Genomic DNA, 27,953 nt, shown 5'->3' on the forward strand with positions numbered 1-27,953 from the left:
TTCACCAGATAGGGGGCTGTGCCAGGGCGTGGTCACACCAGTGTCCAGTGGGGAGATGACTGAGAGGTGCTAATTTAGGAGATGAGCTCTACTTTTTATTTTTCTTCTGTCTCCCCAATGGAATGCTATCTTGTGTTGACAAAATGGTGCCTCTCTAAAATTATATCTTGAACTATCGACTCTTATTTATATATAAATATATATGTACCTCTGAGAACAGCCATTTAAAATGCAGGCTTCTCTGTCCTAAGCAGCTTTGCTGAACAGATGGGTTAATCCGGAGATAATTAGAAAATCCAGTTAAACAGAAATTCTGCTAACTGGAAGCTTCCATTTTATAATCAAGCTAATTAACTGGGTAATTATTGTATCTCTTTCTTCTCAGACTGTGACCTCATTGAAGGTAGAATATTTTTCTCATTAACTTAAATATAAAATGCACTGAACAAAATGCTTACTGAAAAAAAAATTGTACTAAATTGTACTAGCCTCAGAGTACAGTTGGGGAGAATATACATTGGGAACACAAGAATAAATTGAATCAGGTGTCTGATTCTAATTATTCTCTAACATATATAACGAGGTCAAACTCAACTTTAAAAGAGCAGATAGCACATAAGAAATAAAACAATTGAAGACATCTTCTTATCTCTTTTCTTTTTAAAGTATAAATCTATGTTCTCAATGTATAATGGCAGACCAAAGGGCAAGGAATTCAACTGATAAATGGACTCTAGGAAGAGTGGTAGTTTGCATATAATTATAAAATAAAGTGAACAATAAAAAATGACAATTCAGTCCCAAAAGAAAGGTCAGAGGAAGACAAAGGCCATAGGATTTCACTTACATGTAGAATTTAAAAATAAAAACAAAGAAAAAAGGACCCATAGGAGTGAAGAACAAATTAATGGCTGCTAGAGGGTGGGTACAGGTGAGAAAGGTAAAGTAGTCAATGGTATTGTGCTAAGTTTGCATGGTGATAGACTAAGGGTGGTGAGCACGTAGTACTTAAATAAATGTTGAATCACTATGTTGTACATCTGAAATGAACATAATATTATATGCCAACTAAACTTTAATACACACACACACACACACACACACACACACACAGAAATGTGTACTATGAATTGAATCATCCATTCTGAAGTTGAAGAGGGTGGCAAATTCAATTCAATGCAATTTATGCAAAGCTAATTGCATCTCAACTATATTCATTAAGTCAGCAGTTTAATTATTTACTGCAGTTAATAAGAGTAAAGACACTTAACAATATTGAGTAGGTTAAAAGCCTGTAGTGAGGTTCTGAGGGTCCATGTGGGCTAGAATATTCCAGAAACTTTTCCTGCAAAAATAAACTTTAGCTAGACTATTTGTGGTTGCTATTTAGTTTCACCATTTGTCAAATGACAAATGAAGCTGAATTGTTACTACTGAGTAGTTCTTTCCATGTGAGCCAATTAAATTCAGTATTTTCTTTGATATGTCTGTACTATTCTTTGCAATGTAAATGTTTCCGTTTGAAAATGAATTTTACTAAGTACTTTTTATTCAACTGCAACCTAAAACTTTAAAATATGCCAGCTTTCTCCCACCTCATGTCCCCTCTCTCAGCATTCTCTTCTAAGAATCATACATTTAAGTTTGCCTATAAAAATTGAAAGCCATTCTGAACAAAAACAATTGGCTGTTGCAACCCTTTGATGGAGCGTTAACCTTGCCCTCTCCTGAGGGCCAAGAAAGATAAAGTCTGGTTGCCTGGAGCCCTTCATGAAAATGAATCAGGAGCAGAGAGTTCATGTGCCTGCATTTGTGAATAGTAAAAGCATCCCAGAAAGATTATCCATTAGTAATTCTTTTCATGTACTTTATTATGGCTGCCATTCAAGTTTGTGCTTTCAATGTGACTGTAATGTACTTCATAAACTCCTTGCTGTTTTTTTTATGTTGGTTACCTACCCAGTTAAATGACTGATTTCTGACTTAGAACTCCATGATGAGGGCCTGGTGTTTTTACTTTTGTGTTTGAGCCACACTATTGTCTCTCTTTCTCAAGCATATCTTACATTCTCCCCATTCAGTCACTTTGCCTCTACTTATTCTGATTGGATTCATGTTGTTCATATTCACTTAGTTTACATTTGTCTCTTGAAAGAACCCATATTCCATAAAACCTCTTCAGATACTCCCAGTTATATCTGGCTTCTATCTCCTCTGAGATTTTCTTGGTCATTTATCACAAATTGACTGGCATTACATCTATTTGTGAGGATGTCATATCACTTATATTTGGAGGATGAGTATAGGATCACTCACCCACTCCATTCACTCAACAAAAATGTTCATTTATACAATAAAAATCTCCCATGAGAATTTTCCAGGAATAGACACTGAAGATATAGTGGGAAACAGCAAGCTCATCCCCAGACCACTACACATGATGGATTAATGAGGTGTAGGTGCTATGCCTTTGGGGCCACGATCTTTCTAAATATCTTCCGTTATAACCAGGACACAAGGACAGAGGAGGTTCTTATTGGTGGGACAGAAGTGCACGTTGTATTAGTACAAATGAAAAATTCTACAGTAGAAACTGAAAGAGCCACCAGCTTAGTGCAAAGACAGAGCTGAACTTTGTGACAGAAACTGATTTGAAACTTCAAGTATGGTCTCAAGGGTTCATGGTCAGGAAACTCATACTGAGGAATCTTATAATAATTATATTCAATGACAGATATTTAATTATATATATTACACACCCCATTCCTACCTCCCACACCACTTAAAAGGGCACTCAGCTGTCTGGGCTTCAATTTTTAATACTTTAATGATAGTAAGGCTATAGCAACTCTATAGAGAATAAAAGGAAGTATTTATATATGAGCTTTCTAATTATTTAGGCCCCTTTCTTTTCTTTCTTTTTAAAAAAATAAAAGCACATTTGACTGGCTTAAAAGCAAAACAGGCAACTTATTTGCACACATTTTTCATTCCAAACCCCATGACTGACTGATAGGGAATCCTGGTCCTTTGGCAAAAAGGCTCAGGATGAAACTACCATTTTTGAATTACTCATTTTCAACCCCTAATCTTAAAGTAATAGGAAATGGCATATAACTATATAATACATCCATATAAGAATTCCACAATAGCCCTGGCCAGTGTGGCTCAGTTAGTTGGAGTGTCATCCCGTGCACCCAAAAGTCAGAGATTTAATTCCCAGTCAGGGGCCACACCAAGTGTGTGGTTTCATCCCTGGTGGTGGGAACATGTATGGAAGGCAACAGATCAATGTTTCTCTCTCTCCCATCCTCTCTCTAAAATCAATTAAAAAAGGATAAATTACCAAATCAATAGGAAAATATATCCTCAATCAACAACACTAATAAGAAATTCAAACATGAAATACAGCTGAGGTTAATTTCATTTACTAATTATCCTTCCTTGGGCATATGGAACGAGTGATTAACAGATACATTTGAGTCAACCCATATAAACAGAAGAATTTGTGTCAGAGAAATAAACAGAAGATAGGCAGTGTCTGTCTGTTAAATTCCACAAGGGTAGGTTTGAGCAAATAGACAACACTTGATTGGGGCTGGTTGTTCAGATTAGAGAGTGTCTATTAATGTCAATGAAATATTTTGTGTTTGGGTGTTTTCAGGAGAGTTGAGTGAGTTTGGATGGGAGTTGTCAAAAGTTAGAGGTACCTGAAGCATTGTCATAGGAATTGCCTTACTAATATTTCAACTAGCTAAAACCTGAAGCAGCTCTCTTTCATTATTATAATAGAAGATTCTGTAAACAAATAACTATGACAATATTGCAAACACAACGAAATCCTCTCTATTCTTAGTACCTCCTTTCTTAGTCACAGCCCTAGACAGTGATGACTGCAGTGACCAAAAGGATTGTACAATGTTTGTTTTTGTTTTCTTTACAACATAGGAATACATGCATCATCTGTAAACAAAAGCCATAATTTATAAATAAGAACTCTACTGATAAAACCTTTGGATTTTACAACAAATGAGAAGAAAATATCTCATTTAAATGCATCACCCTGGCTGCTGTGCTGATCAATTGGGAAGTTAGTGCAACAATAAATGCAATGAATGGCTCAGGAGGGGACTTGATGGAGATGGGAAGAGACAACTGAATTCAGGGTATATTGAGGGCAGGTCCTCTGCTGGTTAGCAGATTTGGAATGTGAGGGGTGGAAGAAAGGGTCAATGATGAAGCTAAGATTTGGCCAGAGCAAACATGAATGAAGCTGACATTTCCTCAGGTGGAGAAAACTGAGGGAGGAATGCTTGTTTTTGATCAATAGTTTGGTTTTGAACACAGGTTTGAGATGCCTGTGAGGCTGTGATGACTGTGACTAGGCAGGCGGCTGGGTGTAGGGCCCGAAGCTCCACAGAGAGGACAGAGCTAGAGACACAAGTTTGTGAGTCATGAGCATATCGATGGAACATGGGGCCTTGAGACCGGTGTTTTCCCAGCCACACTCTGTTCCCTGAGGAGAGCAGAATCACGTTGAGAACTTGCACTTAACCAGCATTGGGATTTTTTCTGAGCAAATATAATGGAAGGAGAGAAGAGCAAAGAAACTGAGGACCATTTCAAAGGAGTGATTAAAAGGCTAGGACACACAATTGAAACTGAGAGGAAGGGATGTGAGGGCATGAGTGTAGGAAAACCTATTTCTGTTATGTTTGACTTAGGGAATGGAATGAGCAGCGAAATTATGGAGTGGTTGTAGTTAATGATAATATTGATGCTCAGGGATGACCTTGAAAGTGAGAGGCTGCAAGATCATACTTATGGAGGAGACAGAGTAGGTCCAATGATTAGGAGATAGGTCATTGAAAGAATGGCCCACACACATTGAAAGCTCTAAAGAGTATAACTGGGGAGTTATTGGAGCATGTGGCAGTGATCCAGGCATTGTATCTTACAAAATATAGACAATGGTCCAAAGTTCTGTAAATATCCCGAATTCTAAGAAAGAGAAACAGTTTTAAAATTTGCTCCAATACTAGGGTAGTGGAGTATGTATGTAGGGGTGAGGGGGTTTGAGGGAATTACTCACTTATTAAATACACAAACAAAAGAAAAATGGTTTTAGAACCACTATAAACATGTGATAGTATGTGTTCTTTCTATAATTATCAAGATTTTGAAAGGTGTGGTCACTATATCAAGCATTTTAATCAGGTTTTTTTATTGGGCATATAAATGACATGATCATTGCAATGAAAATCAACCTGCCTGGGCTAACTTAATAAGACCCTGCTATAAGTGAAATCCCATCACTTTCATACCACCACAGGCATTTCACAAAAACCCAATTTAGGAAAAGGCTCTTAAGGGTGGTCAGAGTGTGCCTTTGCTTTTCATCACAGTACTTACAGTTAGCAGAGGTCATTAGTCAAGTGGTGGCCCCTCATACAGCCTGCTGGCAACTGGCCTTAAAGCCTGGGCAGCCCTATTGAATCCAAGCATTTGCTTGCATTCTGTGACTGGTTAGAAAAGTTACCCTATCTACATGTGAACTCTGACAAAGGAGTTGAAATTATGACTATTTTCTTTTAGCAAACTCACACACGGTAAATATTGGCATTAGTAAATAACGATATTGCACAAGTGTGCATGTGAGTATATAAAATATATATCCAAGTATTTAAAATGTCTTGAGAAAGTAAATTTGCCTCAACTGTGATGCTACAAGAGGTAATTCTGGTGTTATCATGTGAACGGTTGACCCTCCCTGTGAAGGAGGTATTCCACACTCAAGTACAATCAAGTTTACTTAATGATCTGTGGCTATATTCTGCTTAAATGGAGTCAGTATTAGTGAACCTCTGAACCATCCCTTCAATTTGTAGAATGTCTTAGTTAAAGAGATTGCACCTGTCTCGATCTAAACTTCCCAGAAATGAGGTACATGCTTGTTTGCTTGAATACAGAATGATAGTAAATTCATGATAGTAACAGGGTAAGAAATTCTATCAGGTATTTAAAAACTACTGATTATATATATCAGTATATGGAGTATATATAATATATATATATATATATATATATATATATATATATATATAGTATATCCAAGTTATATATACATATATAAAAACAGAAACAATATATAGGTATAATAAATATATTATATATGTATATGTACTCAGTAGTATATAAATTACATGCTAATTATATATGACTATATAATTATATATATATAATCAGTAGTATATATTTCTATCAATATATGTACATAATTAACTCTATTGTAGGGATCCTTTCACAATGAAAATATATCAAAACATCACATGGTATACTTATATTACAATTTTATTCACCAATTATACCTCAATAAAGCTGGAAAAAAATGTGAACATCCTGAGCAGTGTACAAATGAATACTACAGCACCTCTTCTGGCCTTGATAAATATTGTTGCAATGAATTAATGAATTCTCTGGAAAAAAATTAGAGAGCAATGTTGAACACAGCCTATTTATAACTTTATTTTGCTTTTCTGTTTGATTCCTCTTAATATCATCACAACATTTAAAATGAAAGTAATTCACTTCACCGTTGCAAATTGTGGTATTCAACGTGCAGTTTGGTTATTTTGTTTTCAAACGCCAAAGAATACTTTTGAATAAGTTGGCACTATTGGAGAATTATTTTTCACAACTCAATAGAAATAACATTTTGACATTCAGTCCTCTTATTATAGGATTTAAATAGTAAGTACAGATTATTGCTTCAATGGCTGGTTATGTTCACTTGATTGATAAATGGTGCAACTCATAATTTTGTACAAACTCATGCCATTAACTATTTAGAGATTTTTTTTCTGTCCCAATAACTAATATTGATTATTTGTAAAAGTATCTTTTTGTATCTGATAGAACCTCTGTTTCTCAGTTTCACGTGACAAGAGGACTGGATAGAAGATGAACCTGGACTCCTTTTGTTAGTTTCCTATGCCATGCAACAAGTTGCAAAGTGAAGACTCAAGAGTGACTACATGACATTGGATGGAACACAGGATTTCAGACCAACCACAACGAGTCTTCTAAGACTCCAACTCTGGATTCAACCTTCAGGCTCCTGTCTGAGCTTAGGTCAAGAGTTCTCTCTGAATTTGACACAGCATCATGAGTAATATACTAAGCCAATACCCACAAATATACTGCAGACAATCTAACAGGGAAACTCCAGTAGGGCATGTTGGCTAATCCCTAATCCCATCTTTCCAAAAAATAAGCTTCCAAGAAACTTAAAGCCAAAATTCAAGCTCTTTTTTCCCACGGCCCCAGTTTCTAATCTTAATAGGAAAGAAGAGGCAGTTTATAAATAAAGTCATTAAATAAAAATAAGTCATCCTGCCAGACATTGTGTTATGATGAAGAACATAGAGCTTGGGGGTTTTATTCTGTTTGTTTTGTTTTGTTTTTCTCTTTTTAATATTCCAAGCAAACATGAAGAAAAAAAAAATTCTCCCTGTAAGCCTGCCCACTAGTCAGCATCTATGTGGCAGAATACAGGGCCCAGGAGCTGAAAAGGCTGCCAGGCCCAGTGGGTGGGTGGGTGAGGGGGATGCTTTGTTAGTGGTCAAGCAGGGCACTCCTGTGGTGCCACACTTCAGTTTGAAAGCTTTCCAGTCTGCCAGAAGGTAAGCCACAGGGAATGAGCCTGCAGGCAGGAAGATGACAAGACAGGCAGGGGGTAGAGTGAAGACAGGAGGGCACAGATTCTTCTCCTTGGGAAATAAGCCCTCCCTCGGAATCTGTTTATGTGAATGACTATTCACTTGCTCACATCCCTTTCATAGGGTGGTTACAGATTCAATGTGGGAAAGCTGCTGGAAATGTTTTGTAACACTGGTGTTGAGGGAAATGTTTCTTTCACAGGCTATGTTTTATTTTCGGGAACCATGCTTTGAATCATGTATTCCCGAGTCCATTTAATAATGAGTTCTTTCACCACTGAGTTTGTTCTAATTCTGATTCTCTTTCAGACACAGTAGGCAAGGAAACAGAGGGGAAGGAAGTCTTTAGACTCCATGCTCCATTGACTAAAAGGCATGGCCTAAAGCTGTTCACTTTCCTAACTTGTAAGAAAGTAGAAAGTTGCCCCACTTTCTTTTCTGGAGAAAGTGATTTTTGTCCTTGGAATGTCTTACTGATTATGGACAGATGACACTGAAATCCATTTGCCTTTCAACTGTTCGAAATTCAGATTACTCTTCCCCTGTGGGTATGAAAATAGGCGGTAAGTGAATTGTTCCCCAAGCCAACCCACAATGCCTAATCCTAATGATCAGCCACTGCTCTGTACTTTTAGACTATTGTTGCTATGGGGAAACACATTTGTGATTTTATTTTTAATCCTCACCTGAGGATAACTTTTTTTATTGATGAGAGAGAGAGAGAGAGAGAAAGAGAGAGAGAGAGAGAGAGAGAGAGAGAGAGAGAGAGAGAGAGAGAGAGAAAGGGGAAGAGGGAGAGGGAGAGAGAGTGAGAGATTTATGTGAGAAGAGACACTGATTGGTTGGTTGCCTCCCCTAAGTACCCTGACTGGGATCAAACCCACAGCATAGGTATATGCCCTGCCCAGGAACCTAACCCGGTCAGGGATTCACTCTAACCCACTGAACTTCCCAGGCAGGGCTGCATTTGTAACTTTACATTAGAGACTGAGGAAAGCATGGCTCCCCTTGGTGGTGGCCCAAAATCAACACAGGGTGTCAGATGGCTGAGGACAGAAGTTTCTGAGAGCATTTGACTTGATTGGCTCCCTGTGTGTCTAAGTCTTGACAAGACAGGGGATATGCCAGGTCATATGTTCTGAAATGGAGAATACATGCCAATGAGGAAAGTGGGAAGCAGAACTTTCTGAGTGCTATTATCAGGGATAGGTCATTCTTGAATCAAGCATTTACACATCAGGAGTCTTGCTCAGTAAAATATGTGCTTTCTTCTTCTACCAAAAGAAATAAAATTTTATAATTTCTCACCAATGAACTGGTCATTGTGGAAATCCTCAGGATAGGGTTCTGGAGAAATATTATTAGTTTTAGGAAATAAATAACTACCAAAGAGTTATACCTTCTACTTTGTGAAACTGTGGGTATTGGTAAGTAATTATGCAATTGTAAGTTACTTTTAAATTTTATTTTTGTTTAATCCTCACCCATGGATATCTTTTTATTGATTTTAGAGGAAAGGAGTGAGAGAGAGAGAAGAAAGGAGAAAGAGAGTGAAATACCAACCTGAAAGAGAAATATCCATCTGTACATACCCACTGTACATGCCTTGACCAGGATCAAACCCATAGTCTTTTTGGTGTATAGGATTAACTGAGCCACCTGGCCAGGACAGTTATAAGTAATTTTTACAGAACAAAAGAACTACTTGGAATAATGAGAATTAACTCTTCTTTTACTATGTTACTAATTGGCTTCCCTTATTCATAAAATTGGTTTGATTTAATAATAAATGCATAACTTTTATGCGAACTTTAAATGGCACCCTTAAAATATCTTTCTCTAGATTTTAATTAATCTTGAATATTTAATACACTTTTGCATAACTTAAGCAAAAGGCTTATCTTTTTTTCTTTTTTTCTTTTCTTGCCCAGGGCTCCTTAACTTTAATTAGTATGCATTGTATCTTACAAAATTTTGACATTACCTTAAAGGAGCAATAATTTTGAACCCTTTAAACTCACCATTATCAGATATGGGTTCCATATAATAATTATAATACTGCGAAAGGAAAAAAATGAAATTATAAAAAGGAAACTTTTTCAATATTAAACTTTTTCTTTGTAGGTGTTTTCTAAAAGGTAAAAAAAAAAAAAAAAAAAAAAAAAAAGGGGTGGTGGTGGTGGTTATAGTATGTCCAAGTATTTCTGTGACCAGCAGTTAGGCATGAACAGAAGGGACAGAAGGGATGGGCCAGGCATAGAAGGTTATCAGAGTGGAAAGCCCTGGGTGTCTAGCAAAGGGAAGAATTGGGAAAACAAGGATTTTTCTACCTTAGGGCAGTGTTTCCCAAACTTTTGACATATGTGTACCCCTCCTATAATTTCGTAATGCTGAGTACCCAAGTACCCCTTGTACTCATGAGAATGTAGAATTAGGCGCAGCTAAGCACAGTGCAGAGCATATCCCCACCAAACTCTTCCCGTATCCCTGGGGGTACGCATACCACACTTTGGGAAACACTGCCTTAGGGGATAACCTTCCCTTCCCTAGCATGTCGCTAGTCCATACTTTGGTAAATCTCCTTGGAGGAACAAAGGGCCTTAGAGTGGCCTCATGCAGCTCCCCTGGGGGGGGTGTGTGGAGGAAGGGGGCTTCTACTACTGTTCCCTTAAGCATTAACTTCTAGGGCTAATATCTAGGCCTTATTTTTGGTTCAGCTCCAGGCCTAGGAAAGCTACAAAACCAGACAAGTGATGCCATGGCTGACATTAGGACCAGCTGCATTGACTAATGAACCCTCTGCCCTGGTGCTGACCAATCAGTGGCAACCATGACCCTGAAAGGACACAGCTGAAGAGTTGATGAATATTTTATTAAGATCCTGAAACACTGAGACTTCTAGATAAATATTCTCAAGGTAGAAGGCCCAGGGCAGCTCTCCTATAAGCACACCACAGCCTTTCCCCTCCCGCAGGCACCCTACCTTCTCTCTCCTAAGCTCCAAGGGCCCTTCCTAGAACTTGTTTCCTGAGCCCATTTCTTCTAATGCTCATTTCCTCTGCCTCTGTAACTTTCTAAATAAACTTTCTCTTATAGATTGAGTTTTGTCGCTGAATTCTTTCTTAGCCAGAACTCAAATACAGAGGTTGCTGAACCAAAGTCTGGTTAGACCATAGGTTTAACAACTGATGCTATTTTCACTGCCATCAACATTTCTATAGTATTTCTGGGAAACATACCAATAAGCCAAGTAATATGATACAAAAAAAGGATAAAGTTATTATAGAGTATAAAATTGTATCTTATACAGATGCTTCAATACCTGTCCTACATATATTCCCATTGGAAGTAAACTGATACAGGTCTTAGAGGGGATCCTGGTCAGCCCCCATGACTCAAGGAAGCCAAGACATGGATTTACAGCAGATATATGACCAGAGCCTGATTAAAAAAAAGATAAATTGATTCAGCAAATCTCATTTCTAGAGTTTGAAGTAAAAAACATAGAAGCGATTGGCCAGCTAGCAATGATAGATAAACAAAGGTCACAATAGAGGGAGTTATAGGGCCAAATATATGGGGCACCATGAAACTGAAGCTGTATTAGTTGGGGTGAGATCCATTGTAAATAACAGGAAAGACAACAGAATCTGCCTTCACAAAAAAAGAAAATTTATTGGTTCAAATAAATGGAAAGTATGGAGTAGGGTGTATGCTTGATCAGGTGACTCAACACAGTAACCAAGATTTCAGCATTTTTCTATCTTTCCAAAGCTTTCCCACTATGACCTTAGCCCAGGGCTGCCCAACTCATGATCCCAGATGATTTCCCTTGATGGCTGGCCTTGATCACAAGCATATCCCTAAAGCAGTCTCAGTGGCCACGGTTGTAATTAAAGACAGATTAGCTTCTCTGAACCCAGTGGGAAGCCAGAGCCTGTGACAGGATGGGGGCTGCCCACAGGAAATGGGTTGCTGAGAAAATAAGAATGTGTACCTATCACAGAATTTATGGTAATACTAGTGTACAAACACTATAACCAGAGCAAGCCAGGGGGGAAATGAGCACATTATAGCTCAGATATGTTAAAGCAGAAGGTGTGGGTAAAGGTCCATGAACTCGTATCTTTAAAATTGTCTTAAATCCAGAAACCCCATCCCCAGCTCCAGTCTCAGCAAGGTCCACACCTGCTATGTAAGGTGACTGCACATCTCAGTTTGTCTAGGTTAGATCCAGTTTCTACCTGTTATATTCCTTTCATTCTTAAAAGCATCCCAGTTTCCGACAAATTATATGGTCACCCTACTGTTAAGGGTACCTACTTTTGAATTTCAATTCCTCCCTAATCATTTCACTTGTCTATACTAATAAAAGGGCAATATGCAAATTGGTCAGGAGGCCCTCTCAGTAATGACTGAACTGCAGGCTGGATGGGGCCACAAGACTGGCAGAGGTTAGTGAGGGACAACCAAATGACTGAATAGCAGGCTGGGTGGGGCAACCAGCCCAGCAGGGGAGTTAGTGAGGAGTGACCAGACAACTGAAAGCAGGATGTGTGGGGTGACCAGGCCAGCAGGGAGCGGGGGAGGGCGTGTGGCAGTGAGGGGGGACCAGGCAGGCAGGCAGGTGAGCAGTTAGGAGCCAGCGGTTCCAGATTGTGAGAGGGATGTCTGACTGCCAGTTTAGGCCTGATCCCCGGATTCAGCAGTTGGACATCTCCTGAGAGATCCTGAATTGGAGAGGGTGCAGGCTGGGCTGAGGAGATCTCCCCATGCATGAATTTCATGCATCGGGCCTCTAGTAGCTTTATAATAAGTTGTCTGTACTTGAAGTAGTCTGAGTTGGTCTGTGGAAGATATTTCTATCAGGAGGAAACTCTAAGATGACAGGGAGGCAGGGCAGCCCCTTCTACTAAGAAAAACAAGAGTGAGGGTCCTCCCAGGCATGTCAGTACAGCCACCTGGATGCCCCCACAGAAAACTAAGTTTGGAGGAGGCACATAAAGAGCAGGCTCATAAAGGACAGTCTGAATGACTGCAGGGGAGTCTGGAACACTGTATTCTGGTGAGAGGTCACAGACCTCGGTTTTTCTTTGCTCACCTTGGGATCAGCCTTTGCTCACTTCTGAGCTACAGAGTGTTATTTCTTCTTAAATTCATCAAAGTCATTATTTTTCTTTTCTTAGATGGTTTATAACTATTATAAGCCTTGACTTGTACAGTTCCCTGCAATGAATGGGTAAAATTAAGACAGAATTGTTTATAGAGAATCTAGGAATGAATTAGCCAAGAAGTATCTAGTAACCATAAATTTATGTATTATGTTTTATATTTCTGTATTTTTTCTACACATAGAGATAGAAAATGGCTTACTGAAAAACAGCTTTCTGACTTCCATTCTCATAGTAATGACTGTAAGGCCTGGAACCTGAAGAGAACAGGTGATACAGGTGAAAAACAGATACAGTTTTGAGAAAATGGTAATTAGTTGCTACAGTGTTCTAAGCATAATGCCAGGCTATTTCATAAGATGTTGTTTCTACATTATCTGCTTTATTTTCCCTGGAAAAAGATAAAGGAAATATAATTCCTTCTTTTGTTATAAGCTGCAACACATCACTGGTCTTCCTTCTCACCACTGAACTGCATTTTCCACACACCTACATCTTTTCTATACTCAGGGTGTGGCCCATGGACCAACCACATCAGCATCATCTTGGAGCTTGTTAGAAATGCAGAAACTCTGTCCTCATTACAGACCTACCAAATAGAATCTATCTTTTAACAAGATCCCAGGTGATTCGTATGCACATAAAAGACTGAGAAGCTTAGGACTGAAACATTCCCTCTCTGAATAATTTGCTTTGGCATCACACCCTTCTGTCTTCACCCCATGTTCACTTTGTTATCATAAGCTTGCATCATGAACCAAAGACATCATCATTCATCCCTTTTATGGAAAGCACTCCTCTTGACACATATATTACCTTGTAGATAATTTTGGATTTTTTTTTTATTTATTTCAGTCTGTATCAGCCATGATACAGCATTCTCACCACCCAGGAGTTGGTTATAGATTTCCCTCTAAGGGAACTGTTGTATTTGAACCAACTCCTTTTCACTTTGAGAATTTTTCTCCAACACCTCTCCTCACTTTGACTAAATAGAAGAATTTAGAAAATTCTGTATCTCTAAACAATTATTTTAAAAATATTTCAATAAACTATTTAATAATGTACTCACTTTATGATCTTCTGACCATTGACACCAAAAGGAATGGTGGGAAAGAAGAGGCAGAATGGTTTAAAGAATGAATGAATTGAAGTGGCCTTTCCTTCCAATGGATAAAATCTGATGCCTCAATTCCTCTAGAATGCATAGAGTTAAAAACAAGTGCATGATCATATTCCAGATATTAATGGCTTCTCCTGACTATGGACATTCTTAGAATGTTTCTTTCAGGGATTTTGATAATTGGTGGCAACTTCCTATTTCAGCCATGTCACTTGCCTTGCCCCTTATTATATGATACTAACTTTTCTTTCTTGGAAGGCTCAACTTTAATCCCATTTTCCCCCACAAAACATTTCCAAATTCCTCCAATTGGAATTTTTCTCCTTCTTCTTTGTACTGTCATAGTCCGCGCGCGTGTGTGTGTGTGTGTGTGTGTGTGTGTGTGTGTTCAACTATTGCATTCACTTGTTCATTCTACCAAAAAAGTATGCATTTTAAAGCATATCCAATGTCAGGCACAGCTAGGTACTGCAGTCAGAATGGGGACAAAATTCAGGTCTGTGTCCCATTATAATGTACCTTAAAGACTAGAAGAAGAGATAGAAATATAATCCATCTTGAATGTATGATTATGAAGATGCTTAAAAGAATCTAACCAAGACTTAGAGTATCTGAGATGGTTTCTCTGAGCAAGGTACCTCCTAATTGGTCTGAAGAACAAAAAGGCAATGGACAGATGATAAGGGACAGATGATGAATGGTAGGGATGGGGCAACTCCAAATTCACAGTGCAAGCAAGGGCATGGGAGAGAGCACCCTAGGCACTGAGCAAAGGCAGTGTGGCTAGAGGCTGAGGCTGTGGAGGAGATGGAACTCCAGAGGGAAGCAAGACCCAGACCTTCCTTAAAGGATTTTTGTCTTTTTGCTAAGGGCAATAAGAAATTATTGATGAATTTCAAGCAGGAGAAGTTTACACAATCAGTATAAGAACCAGGGTAAATACCCACCTCTGCCATTGTATTATAAAATCCTTAAAGAAAGAGGGTATATCTTATTCAACCTTGAATACAGCAAAACATCTATTGCCTAAAACTAAAAGCAAAAGACTAGATAAATGTATTTATCTTTGAATGGATAGAGGAAACATAAAATATGTATAACTTTGATAAGTTATACAAATGCTGTATCAATTGTTTTCAGGAAGCATAACTTTAAATATTTTTTTAAAATTTTAGTTTTTGAGTTATCATATGGACTATTAACTACTATATGTCTATTCTATTACTACGTAATTTTCTTCTTCCACTTTAGTAAAATAACTCCAAATGTTAGTAGTTAGGTATATTACCATCTAAAATAAAAGACCATAATTCCAGTGTATCTTGCAACTCCCTATAGTCATTACTAAATCTAGCCAATGAGATATTAGTGAATGTGTTGCAAAAAAGTTTGGGAATTTTTTTTAAGGGGAGGTGGGCCTTCCTACTGTTTTCTTGAAAGGCAGATGAAATGTCTGTAGATCAGGCAGTTATTTTGTGATTAGGAGAATGGAAACAATATGCCAAGGGTCTCCGATTGCTTTCTGGAATTACTATACAAGCTTTGGATTCTCTCCTTCAGACATCTTTCATGTGAAATAAGAAATTGCAGACTTGTCTAACAAACTCTAATTGGACCTTTGTTCCTAGTAGCTGAGAACAATTTCTAATTGAGACCTAACTTTTACTTTAGGAATGTTGACTTTACACATCTGTATGACTGACAGATATTTTCGTGGAAGAATTTAATCTGTAAAACAGGAAGTTCTAAAGTATGTTCCCCTAAAATCTTGTCTACTTAATTTTGGGCTTGTCGTTTTTCATGAATACTTTTTATTTTATTTTTAATGAATAGGGAATTAATATTCTAGGAGAAAAACCAACACATCTGGCTTCTAAGTCTGTAAAGACGATCTCTAGGGATGGCACTGCAAGCAGATTTAGGGCTTAAGGAAACATCTAACTAATTAAAAGGGACTGAGCACTTCAGAAGGATGCCAGTTTCCCGGACCTTCTGGGAATCCCCACTGACTATGAAAGAAAACAGCTCTAAAGAACAACTTATTGAGTTTTATTAGAAGTTGCATGGATCTTCTCACTCCCTTTTGGGCAAAATTAACACAGAACCTTGAGCCTCCTTTACAGCTTCACAGTCTGCAGCTGGAACTATCTAGAGATTCTAGACCAGTACTATCCAATACAAATACCACGTGAGCCATATATAATATGCAATTTTAAATTTCATTTTAACCCTATTTTAAAAAGGAGAGAGAAGTGAAATTAACATTGTATTTTATATAATACAAAGATGAAATAAATATAAAACTCATGAATGAGATGTTTTACATTCCTTTATTTGTACTAAGAATTCACAATCTAGTGTGTATTGTGCTTACAGAACAACTACAGTAGAAGTTGGTATTCAAAAGCTACATTGGACTATTGACTGCACCTTGGACAGGATAGCTCTTGACCTGCTGATCTCTTCTGTGTTTCTCTTCCTTCCTTTGTGTCATTACCTGCACTTCTAACAGCAATGCCTTTCCTATTTTAACTTTATCTCTTTGACTTCCTCTATTGCTTAATTGCTGGTACTAGTTTTCACCATTCACTAGATCCCAGTAAAATCTTATTCTAACCTACTTATTACTACACAAATGTTCAGTTAGGACACTGTTCAGGGGCTAGTGGCGATAATACTTATATTTTATTAAAGTCTTTTTTTTCCCTCTGAAACCAGTTTATCTTTCCCACCAATACCTTCCTGGTGTCCATATATAATGAGCTCGCCCTAGTCCAACTTAGAAACACATTGGATTGGCCCTTTCATCCAGGCCTATTCCTACTGCAAGAGTGTAGGCTCTCCCCACCTCTGCTCAGATCATCAGAGCAACTGTTAGTAATGCAAAACTTGACTTCCCTGCAAATCCTTCAACGATTCCTTATTGACCAGGGGTTTCATTGTCATCCTTTTACTAGTCCCCTTCGGAATGGGTTCTCCTTAAAATGCTAGTGTCACAGTAATGGCTGTCATTCTCTGGGAGACCCTACTTTCACTGCATGAGTTTCCTGGAAGTTACCATGTTGCTTATATCCCATGTTCTTCTGCATGGGCCTTCCATGCACCAGGAATGCCCTTCCCATGTGACTGTGAGCTGCTTCCCTGTGCAATCTCCATCTTCACCTGGACCTGGACTCAGGCAGAATTAGAGCTACCATCCTTTGTGACTACTTCAATTTTGGCATTTCCTGCCTTTCTCAATAACTGGGTTTTAGTTAATAAGGATGTAGGGTCCATGTCTTATTCACCAAGACTAACGCTATCCTTAGCACCTGGTAGGTAATCAATGAATGGTTGTGGAATGGATGGATAAGTAATATATATTTTCATCTCTTCAATGACCACCTACACAAGCTTTCTGCTCTCCTTTAGTAATTTTCATGTTTCAGAGCCACTACATGGTTATCTGTGCCTCCACACATATACTCATGTCTTTGCTCTTGTCTGGCATATTATCTCCCTTAGTTTCTTGTCATCTGCGATAACAGTTCCTCTAAAGTTCAGCATACTTCTATGGAGCCACATCAGCCCACCGTGATTCCCCTTCATTAATTTCCTGCAGAAACCACTGTCTATAATGATTAAACAGTACTACCTTCTTATATAGCTTTTAAACTTCTTATGAATGTCTCCTGTATCCACAGCTAAGTTAGTACTTTGAGAAAAGTTCCTGTTCTGCACCTTTGGTTTTCTCAGTGTGTGGGCAGTCCCAGGGCTTTGGCCTTCTCTGGAGATTAACAGATGTCTCCTGAGTTAAGAAAATACAATAGCGATGTGAATGAAACTTGCCTTCTTGTGTACGGTGTTTCTAATTTTAGAAATGTCACTCTTTCACAGTTTAAAGCTTTTTCTTTCTTCTTTAATTTTCAAATGTCTGAAGTTTCAAGTAAAGGAAATTAACTTTTATGTCATGACCATATGCCCAGAGGGGGTTCTTCAGTGAAGTGTGCCCATGAAGACAATTTTCATGTTGATGAGGCCTTGTGGGAATTATGCTATAGAATCAAAGATCGTGAAGCTACTGGAATAAAAGTTTAGCAGACTCCATTTACTGAAAGCAAACTGAGTTGATCCTGTAAATAAAAGTTGTATGTAACTTAGAAAGTCTACCCTCCTCACAATTATTAATAAATGTTCTCTTTATATCAATCTATTTGCTGATTAAGATAGCCTTTACAGATATTACAATTTGTATGTTAACATTTATTACAGACCCACTTTCAAGTACATTCCAAACACACACACACACACACACACACACACACACACACACACTCCCCACCCCTTCCATCTGTATCCCTCTCTTGCTCATGTAATATTCTTTTTGATGTAAGTGGGATTTGGTAAGCAAAATGAGATTCAGACTCTAATACATTCCTCAATAATTCATAGACAGAATCAATGAAGAAGAATTTATCTCTAATATGGCAATGGATTACTTGTAGAATTTATCTAAAAGGTTATCTAAAAAGTTAAGTATATTTGCCCTCTTAAACTAGTTTCTAGGTAGTAGACATACAACCACAGGAAATGGAAGTATTTCTCTTCAATTAATAAAAAATGACAAATCACAAGTCTTAATAATACTGTTTTCCTTGCCATAGAGAAATGACTCAATTTTTCTCAGATCATAGATTATTTAAATTATAAAGGAAATTTTTCAAAGAAAATTTCATATTTAAACTTCTATAGTACATAGACACCATTCTTTAATTTTTACCCTGATTTATATTTTAATGGAAGTAGGGGATGCCCCATACCAATAAACCAGAGAGCAATGCAATTAAATAGTCCCTTCCATCCTCTCTCCCTCCCTTTCTCTCCCTCTGTTATTTGGAATGCAGCTAACAAAAGAAAAAAAAAGTGAATTCTACTTTCTTTTTTCATACTACAGAAATCTTAAATATGTTGAATTTAATGAAGTAAAGAAATAAAACTTTAAAAGGATATATATTTTAACCATTTTTTAATTTTACTTAATACTCAATGACTCACTAGCCCTGGGCTCTGGGTAATATGCTAATTAGATTGATGTCTTCTTGATGATCTTCCGGATGTCCTTCCAAATAAAGCCTTGGTGGCAGGGCCAAGGCAGATGTGGTTAGGTGTGATCAGGAAGGCAGGAGAGAGCAGTTAGGAGGATCAGGCTGGTAGGGGAGAGTAGTTAGGTAGATTAGGCTGGCAGGCAGGCAAGCAGTTAGGAGCCAGTGGTCCTGAATTGCGAGATTGATGTTCAACTGCCAGTTTAGACTCAATTCAATGAGTAGTTGGACATCCCCCAAGGGGTTCTAGACTGGAGTGGGTGCAGGCAGGGTTGAAGAACCCCCTTATCCCCCATGCATGAATTTTGTGCACTGGACCTCTAGCATTATAAAATTGTACACTTGTAACCCATATCCATTTATTAACCAATGTCACCCCAATAAATTCAGTAACAAATTTAAGAACTCCAAAAAATATTGTACAAGTCTGGTCCACCTGCCTTTCTAATGACCCATTTCCATAAAGCTCCATCCTCAATTTCTAGTTTCAATTTCTTAAACTGCAGTGAAAACTACATTGACCAATGACCCTTTGCAGATTTTCCCATTTTTCCCCCCATACTTAAACTGATAGGTTTGTTTTGGGGTACCTATATTTCTAAGAACTTTCCATTTGCTTTAATGGAAATTCTGTCCCTAAGCATTTGAAAATGTACTTAGCAATTACATTTATAGCAATTATTACTCATCTAAACATGTTTGGGAATGAACAATTAACTCCCACACAACATGTGAGGAGGACACCAGATGAAAGATAGTAGCCCACTGCTCCAACTCTTCAACCATCATCAGGCCAGGGGTACACTCCCTGCATTTCACAAAGGGAATGGTGAGCTTTGGTTAATATGTAAAGCTGGCTTTAGAGGAAGGCAGTTAAATGAATTCAATGAAAGTTTGGCAATATATCTAAGTAACTGACAAAAGCAATTATCTTAAAAAGAAAATATTTGTTAAGGCACTCCTTTTAATATGTTGTTTAATTAGTTGCTTTTGTTTTTATTTTGTCAGGTAATCCAACGTGAAAAAACAAGAAATGAAACTTAATGACTCGTTTAAGTCTCCCTGTTGTTGACTTAGCTACATGTTAAAATTGTTTATCTATTTTTCCTTTCTGCTTATCTTCAAATGCATAAGTGTCTTCTGACATTACTTTTATACACTAGGCCTTCCTTGGGATTTAAATGTCAAAGCACAGAGATATAGCACGCCACAAGCAAATATAGTTTTCTTTTGTCCTAATACATGCAATACATCAAAGACGAATAAGGGTGCTGTTGAATCTTAAAATGGTTAATTTGGCTTTATTTCTTTGCCTTTTTCTCTTAGGAGAGTTATCTCCTCTGGCATTTCACTACTGTGTTTTCTTTTTTAAAATAAATTTTGTCACTCTAGTCCTTTACTTGTGTTTAAAAATAAAATCACTTTGAAATCACTTCAGAGAGATGACTGGAACAGGGCCCCCCTGGGTGTGACACTGTGGGGTCACTGAGCGTGTGTTTTTGTGCTAGATCAATGACGAAGGCTTACATGCCTAGGTGTAAACAGGAAAGTCCTCTCAGGGTCCGTCTAAAAGAAACCAAATGTCTCCGGCAATGGAGTTCAAGATCAAAGGGGAGTCTAAATTAGCCCAGAAGGCCAAGAAAGTTTATACACAGAGCCAAGAAATGCATCTGATCTAGCATGAGCAAGCAGGCTTTCCAGAATTCTACTAATAATTTAATTTATCCCCAAGAAAGAAAGAACATGGCCATTTGCAATATAAAATCTATGGGATCCAAGACAGGAAAGAACTGAGATAAGGAGCAGAGAAAACATAAATATATCTACAATAAAGATTCACCACATGCCCGGTCATGTGAAAAAAATCAAAATTGGATATATGTCTAATCTTATTTTCTAGATGTTTATTTTGAGCTGGTCATCTGGTTTTAGGACCCTGTACAGATTTTGTTCTCAGGGTATTTCTGATGGGCGTTCTTTCTGCAAAGGGAAATCTGGCCTCAAGCCTTGAAAAACTCCTTGTTGGTTCTGGTTCTCCAGGAATGAATTCCAGCCAACCTGTTCCTTGCTGCTTTGGAATTTGATGAAATCAGAGTCATAATGATGTCAAAATTTAACAGTACAATGTTTGAAACAATGTGAAGTTTATCTGAGAAACATTTTGCCTCCTTTACCAGTTTCATGTAATTGTCATAGAATCTATTGGTAAAAGACAAAATGTTTCCCAAGGTATAAGAGATGCTAGCACAATTTGACACCAGCTGGCTTGATGACATGAACAGTTCTTAAGAACTGACAGAAAGGGGTGGTCATCCTGGAAATATATGAACACTTTCAGACCAGAGGGTGGCAGTCACAGTTAGGACCCTACATCCTTACTCACTAATAAAAGAGACAGGCATTAAAATGAAAAATAAAGCAAAACACATTTTTTAAAGTAGTTAATGAAAAAACTGGGAAATTCCAAAATTGAAGTTGTCAGAATTGTTACACTTCTCCTTTCCTCCCTTCTCCTCCCTTCTCCTCCCCTCCCCTCCCCTCCCCTCCCCTCCCCTCCCCTCTGCTCTCCTCTCCTCCCCTCTTCTCCTCTTCTCTCCTCTCCTCCCATCCCCTCTCCTCTCCTCCCTTCCCCTCTCCTCCTTCCCCTCCCCTCCCCCTTCCTCTTCTCTCCTTTCCTCTTCTCTCCTCTGGACTCTGGACTAGGACAAAATGTTTGGAGATATGAGGATTCAATTTTGGCAAAGTAGTCTAAAGCCAAGGAGATTTGGTTTGGAAGAGCTAGGTCTTGGAGAGCAGAGAAGATGAACCCAAAGCGTTAGGACAGTTTAAATTCTGATCTATGATCCTCTCTCTGCCATATCTGCCATATCACCAAGTGCCAGAAAGGGGTGCTCATACTCAGTGTGATCTTTTATAACTATTTAGAGACTGAATGAATCTCTACAGAAACTTAGAAATCCTATGGCATTGGTGGTGTGTGCCATCCATTCTGCCTTTGGGAATTTATAAAGAGCCTCATGTCAGCCTGAGCTGAGTGCTATGGAGTACATAGAGAGCAAGACATGCTGAGGCAAGGACAGCTATTCCCACACCCCAGCCCCTCACACATACCATGAATACTTTCAACTTGTATGCAGTTTGCAAGAGATCTAGAAATCACTGTGGGTTCCTGTGGGATCTAAAAGAATGCTTAGATGGCTTTCTGGTATACCAGGGAAAGATATTTAGGAGAAAAAGGGCAAAGAGCCACAGATCTTGAGTGACAAACCATCCTAATTTACCCAGATTGAAGGGTTTCTCCCAGCACAGAGTTCTCAGTACTAAAAGGGGGACAGTCTTAGACAAATTGGGCAAGTTAGCACCTTACAAAGACCCCCAAACCGAGACTAGCAGTAGCCAAGGCATACCACAAGGCCAGAGGAGTAGGCAGTTGGGACAAAAGGCGATCCCTGAAGACTAAGCAGGCTGGGGACCTTCGGGGAGCCCAGTGACAACGTGAGAGCACATGGAACAGATCTCACTCCTCTGATCACAAGATGTTACAGAGGTTGGATGGTTCTGACCCAAGGGCCATGCTGGTGGTGTCAAGGAAGACACTTGAAATGGGGTAATAGCCCAATTGACCTTTGAATGAGCTTGCATATCATACTGACTGAAAAAAAATGCATGTATAAATATATTAGGGTACCCAAATACATGTGTTCAAATATTTAGTTTTTCTGGTATGAGTTGGAAGTGGAAGTTCATGAGCAAATTAAGATCAATTTAAAAAAAATAACATTACATTTCATTCATTTAAGTTAGGCTTATACATTTTAGCCTTACTTTTACAGAAATGCATGACCTCTTTCTGAACTGATAATATTCATCTCTTTCTTTGTTGCTCACCTTTCCAAAGTCAGCTTAGTTTTGAAACATCACTACATCTATTTAACTCTCCTTTAAATGTTTCTCTAAAGAAATCCTATACTTCTTCTTTTCTTTCAAAAAAAAAATCAAACAAACTGGGTAGATGTTCTTGAAAAGAAAGCACTGACATAAAAACTAAAATCTGGGACTGTGATTATGTACTTCTATCCAAAGAAATAATGAAGACTTAATTACCAACTCAGAAATAGGATCCAGTCTATTCAGAATTTTTCAAGGGGTAATTTTGTAGGCTGGGCTAATATTTACTCTTCTTCTTCCACTCCCTGTGATATTCAGAATGCCTACTGGCTTTGTTTCTTAATATATTTACAAGCGAGGCAACAGGAAAGCTAAGATTATAATCCTAATGAACTACTTTTACCAGTGTTTCTACCAGATGCTGGTTCTGACAACATGAATTTGCTCTGGTCTCTCAATAGCCACTCAGTGCCCAAGTGCCAGTCTCTAGGGGACATCAGTGGCATGCAACTTAATAGACCCCCAAAGAAAGGTACCCTCTTTTCTTTCAAAGCCATCAAAAAATGCACTTGGGAATTTGTCGCTAAAGGTAAGGTATTGGCTGTTTTTAGAAATGAAAGATGGAAAAAAAAACAGCTGCTTTTGGCTCCAAGAAAAATAAATCTTGACTCCAGTGACTTGGATAAACAAGGATTACTTTTTTTTCCTTCACATAAAAAGAAGTGAAGGTGATTTCTGACTCTGGTTCACTCGAGCTCGAATTTTCTTGACTGCACAGCTCCAGGCATGGTGTCTGCATTGGAAAAAAGGACACTGTAGGGGCAGGGGTGGCAGCTGAATCAGGAAATAAACGTTTTTTCAAGAACACCATAGCTGACCTCTGCTTATCTCTCAGTGGCCAGGACTGTGTTCCATGGCTCCCCCTGACTGTGGCAATGAAAATGACCTCTCTGGCAGCTAAGCTATATGGTCTTAGGATTGATATACAAGTCACAACGAGCAAAACAGGCTTTACTATTACTCACAAAACAGAAACATTTTCCCCCAAATGAGGCAATAACACCACCTACTTAAACTCAAAATATTTCAACAGCAGCTTCTTCATCCCTTATGTCCTTGTAAGGATCACAGACAAGGCATCATAGAGTAACTCCTCATAGATTCTCAAGTCCAAGGCTGCAACAGCTCTCCTCCTTTACAGATTCTGACCAACACCTGCCAGGACCCTCCCAGGACTTACTCCAGCCCCTATCCCCTTCTCTTATTCTCTCCCTCTTCTCCATCCTCCCTTCCCTTCTCCCCTCACTTCCTTTGAAATGTCCCCATAATTCTGTTGTAGTTCTCTCTGGCAGGAGCAAGTGAGTAAAGCTAATGTTAGGGGCTTTGGTTCATATTTGCACACCTGAAAAGAGGTGAGAGAGAAGTGGGTTGGGAATAGGAACTATAAAGGGCCTCTAAAGATGTTTGCCACAAGGAATCAACAATGTAAGGGTGCTAGGAGCAGATTAAAGATGGTAATTATGCAGGGAGAAATCCAGAGGTTATGTGCTGGATAGCTTTCTGATTTCAGAGAGTGTTCTAGCAACCGAGGATGTGGCAGAGGCCCTCCTCCCTGGGAGCAGGGTATCAATGAAAGGGTAGAGCTCTTCTGATGTTGGAAGAGGTTTCCTGCCCTCTATTTGCCTCTTGCCCTTCCAGGTCTATGGCTATTAGGAAATACAGCTGAAGAAACCAGAGGCCCTCAAAAGGTCAACATGGCCATTTTATCAGTCTGCTGATTTATGTTTGTTACATATTTATATCCCGGTGCCTTCTTGACAATTCAATCCAAACATCCAATAGACATCTCAACTCATGCTCACCACCAAATTCATGATTTCCCCCTGACCAATCTCTACCATTAGCCTTCCCCTCTAAGGAGATGGCAACACCTTCCTTCCAATTGCTTTTACCAAATCATTTCCTCTACTCATGCTCCATATCTAACACATCAAGAAATACCACTAAATATATTCAGAATCGGCCACATCTCAATACCTCTTGTGCCAACGCACTGGTCTGAGACCACCAGAGTCTCTCATTTGGATTATGATATATAATAGCTCCCTGTTTCTACATTTTACAGGAAACAAGCCACTTGTAAATCCACACACAAAGAAAGAAAAATAAGTTGAAATCATAAGGTATTCCAGGACACACAGCAAAACTCCCTTACTGTCATCTTTCCCAAACTGTTTTTCTAAGTTCTACTCATCAAATCATTGCAGCTGCTCCTATTATCTCCAAACATCTTATAAAAGTCACACTTGCAGAAGTGTTCATATTTTTTCACCCTATGTCTTCATTTATCCACCTCACTCCCCAAAAATAGCTTTCAAATCATCATGAAGTTTGAAGGGAGAAAAGTATAAGAAAGAGCCAATGCAGGCTTACTTAGGTAGTTTGTAAATAAAATGGAAGAGATAAGGCAATTGCAAAACTTCAGTTAGTGGTGGTGGTGGGGTGGGGGTGGATGAACAAGAGGTGAGCTAAGGATGTGTCATTAAAATGTGACCTAGTGGGTCACCAATATATGAGTTCAGGCTAAACCCACTGGTCCTCTCACCTGGCAGATACAGACTAAATCCTCAATGATCTCCTCAATAGTTTCAATAGATGAATATAGTCTTGTGTCATATTTACAAAAATACAACACTTCACAGATTAAGATTTTGACCTGAAGACATTTTAAGTAAATAAAGGAATGTGGTTCCTACACATTGGTAGTTAATGTACAGAAGTTATTTCCTTAAGAAATAAGACAAACAGAACATGAATTCCATAGTGGTTTTAGGAAATTTGTGGACCTGTGTCAGAGGTGGGTTATCATCCAGGAGGGCAAGAAAGAAATTCCCTGTTCTGTCAGCTGAAGAATACTTGACAACATAGACAATGGGACTAACTCTATTCCTCTAGCTATCAAAAATTGAAATTTGCATTTCCCATACTACATCTTCACCAGGAAGACCATATTCTACTCTGTTCATTTACCAAAATATCATTCATTCTTTTGAGGCCAATTTAACTCCCACTTTTTTTCATGGGAGTAATCTATTAAAATGTCAATATCTCTCCCATACTTCTTCAGTTGCAAACAATTTAAACAATTTAACTATAATGCTCAGGAAACATGGTGTTTGAAGTGAAACAGCAATATTGCCATAAAATCTAGCATGTTTACAAAAGCAGAAAGAACTAACTTGGTTATTACAGACAGAAATTATTATATTATTAAAGCTACTGGCATGGAAAATGGACAAGGTCGTAAAATATCTCCATATGCTGTATAACTATTACTACAAAGAAAAATCTTCCTGAATGGAAAACGATTACTAAATTTACAGATAAACATCTAATACCAGAATATGTTTATAAAACTTCATCTCTCACTTTTTCTGATTACTGCTACCATTTTCATTAGGCAGAAACAACAGTTATTACACAATATTGATGGTTCAAAATTATGAGTATATTTCTATTAAAATTTTTCATTGTTCTGTTTAAATATAAACTGTTTAGAATGCCATTAGTAATAGAAATAAATACTTTGATACGTCAAATTTTATTACAAATATGTTAAGACTTTAAAAAGTCATAATCTGTACCTATCATAAATTAATTTATTTCACACAAATAGTATTTTATTTAGATTATATGGAAAAACTTAATTTTTTATAAATGGCTTTATATATTTTTAAGATTAATCATATATCTTTGAATGACTTCCCCAAGGATATCTTCTTAAATTAATCGATATTATTAGAGATTTCAAGTATATATATTTGGGGGGAGCATATTGAGACATAGAACTTTCATCTCTTAATATAAAATTAATTAGATTATCTTTCAGGATAAGATAGCCATGTAATTTTAAAATGTTTTTTTTAATCATCTTTATTCACCAGGTTAAATTCAGTAAATGGTTAGGTGTTATTTGTATATAGGCAAAACATCTGAAAAATATTTTTACACTAGAAGAAAAGGCAATTTTAGAAGCATATTAAAGTATATAATTATGTCACAATATTTCATACAAAAGAGGTATCTTTCCATTGTTTGAGAAGTCAACTCAGTTTTCCTAAAAAGCTCCTCCTCAGAGTTGCAAAAACTAATAAAGATTAGATTTTGCAATATTTTCGCACATGTATTTTATAAGCAAACTCAATTACATTAAACATTCTGCTTCTGTAAGCCCCCACATAGCCTACCAACATTTTTTAATACTTCTTTTACTTCGAGGAGGCTTTAGCTGGGACAATATGATAAGGATGAGTTGTGACCAAGACAAGGAGAGAAGGGCATCTCTGCTTGTGGGTGTAGGAAGCAAAACTAAGAAAAAACGAAGTCCTTTCATATCTCAGCCATTGATTGCAAAGCCACTTACATAATGCTCACACTCATTGAGCGAGGGTGATGGAGTAATGCGGCATCACAGATTGTTCTCTCATGTATATCCATGTCCTGCTATAAAAGGCATTGCTAGAATCCACATGTAGGACCACCGGCATGGCACAAGGCTCTTCCTGCCTAACCCATCAGAGGGGTGGGTGGGATGGTGAATGTTTCATTCACTCCACAACATAAACATGAATTTGAAAAGTCTGGACAATGTGAAACAGGATGAAAAGACCGTTTACCTGTCTATGATGGCGCACATGTCAATGCTGACGTTTGCAAAACTTCCTGGTTTCCTTTGTGCCACCTCATATAAATTTACCAGTTGATCATCCACTTGAATGAGCTGCATGCATCCTTGGAATGAAGGCTGAAGGACAGAGTGACTCGAGTTATTCATCTGGTTCAGAAAACCTGTGAGAGAGCAGAAGAAATGGAGAAGTTAAAATCACTAAGTTTCCTCTGGTGATGCTCCCTGATCTCAGCCATTGTCTCCAACTCCTGCTTTATTGGTCCTTGCTGGTGTATTCAGTACAGA

At 38.1% G+C, this 27,953-nt stretch overlaps 1 protein-coding gene across 1 annotated transcript in view; it reads right to left on the bottom strand.

Moving 5' to 3' along the window:
• CNTNAP2 (contactin associated protein 2) overlaps positions 1–27,953 on the bottom strand; it is a 1,655,791-nt gene that overhangs the window by 677,308 nt on the left and 950,530 nt on the right. The window contains exon 10 of the mRNA XM_084896487.1: positions 27,658–27,829. Within this exon, the coding sequence (XP_084752613.1) occupies positions 27,658–27,829 (172 nt within the window). The remainder of the gene's footprint in view (positions 1–27,657; positions 27,830–27,953) is intronic.

Source organism: Pipistrellus hanaki (genome assembly GCF_964339955.1).
Source record: "Pipistrellus hanaki genome assembly, chromosome: 10".
Taxonomy (NCBI): Eukaryota; Metazoa; Chordata; class Mammalia; order Chiroptera; family Vespertilionidae; genus Pipistrellus; species Pipistrellus hanaki.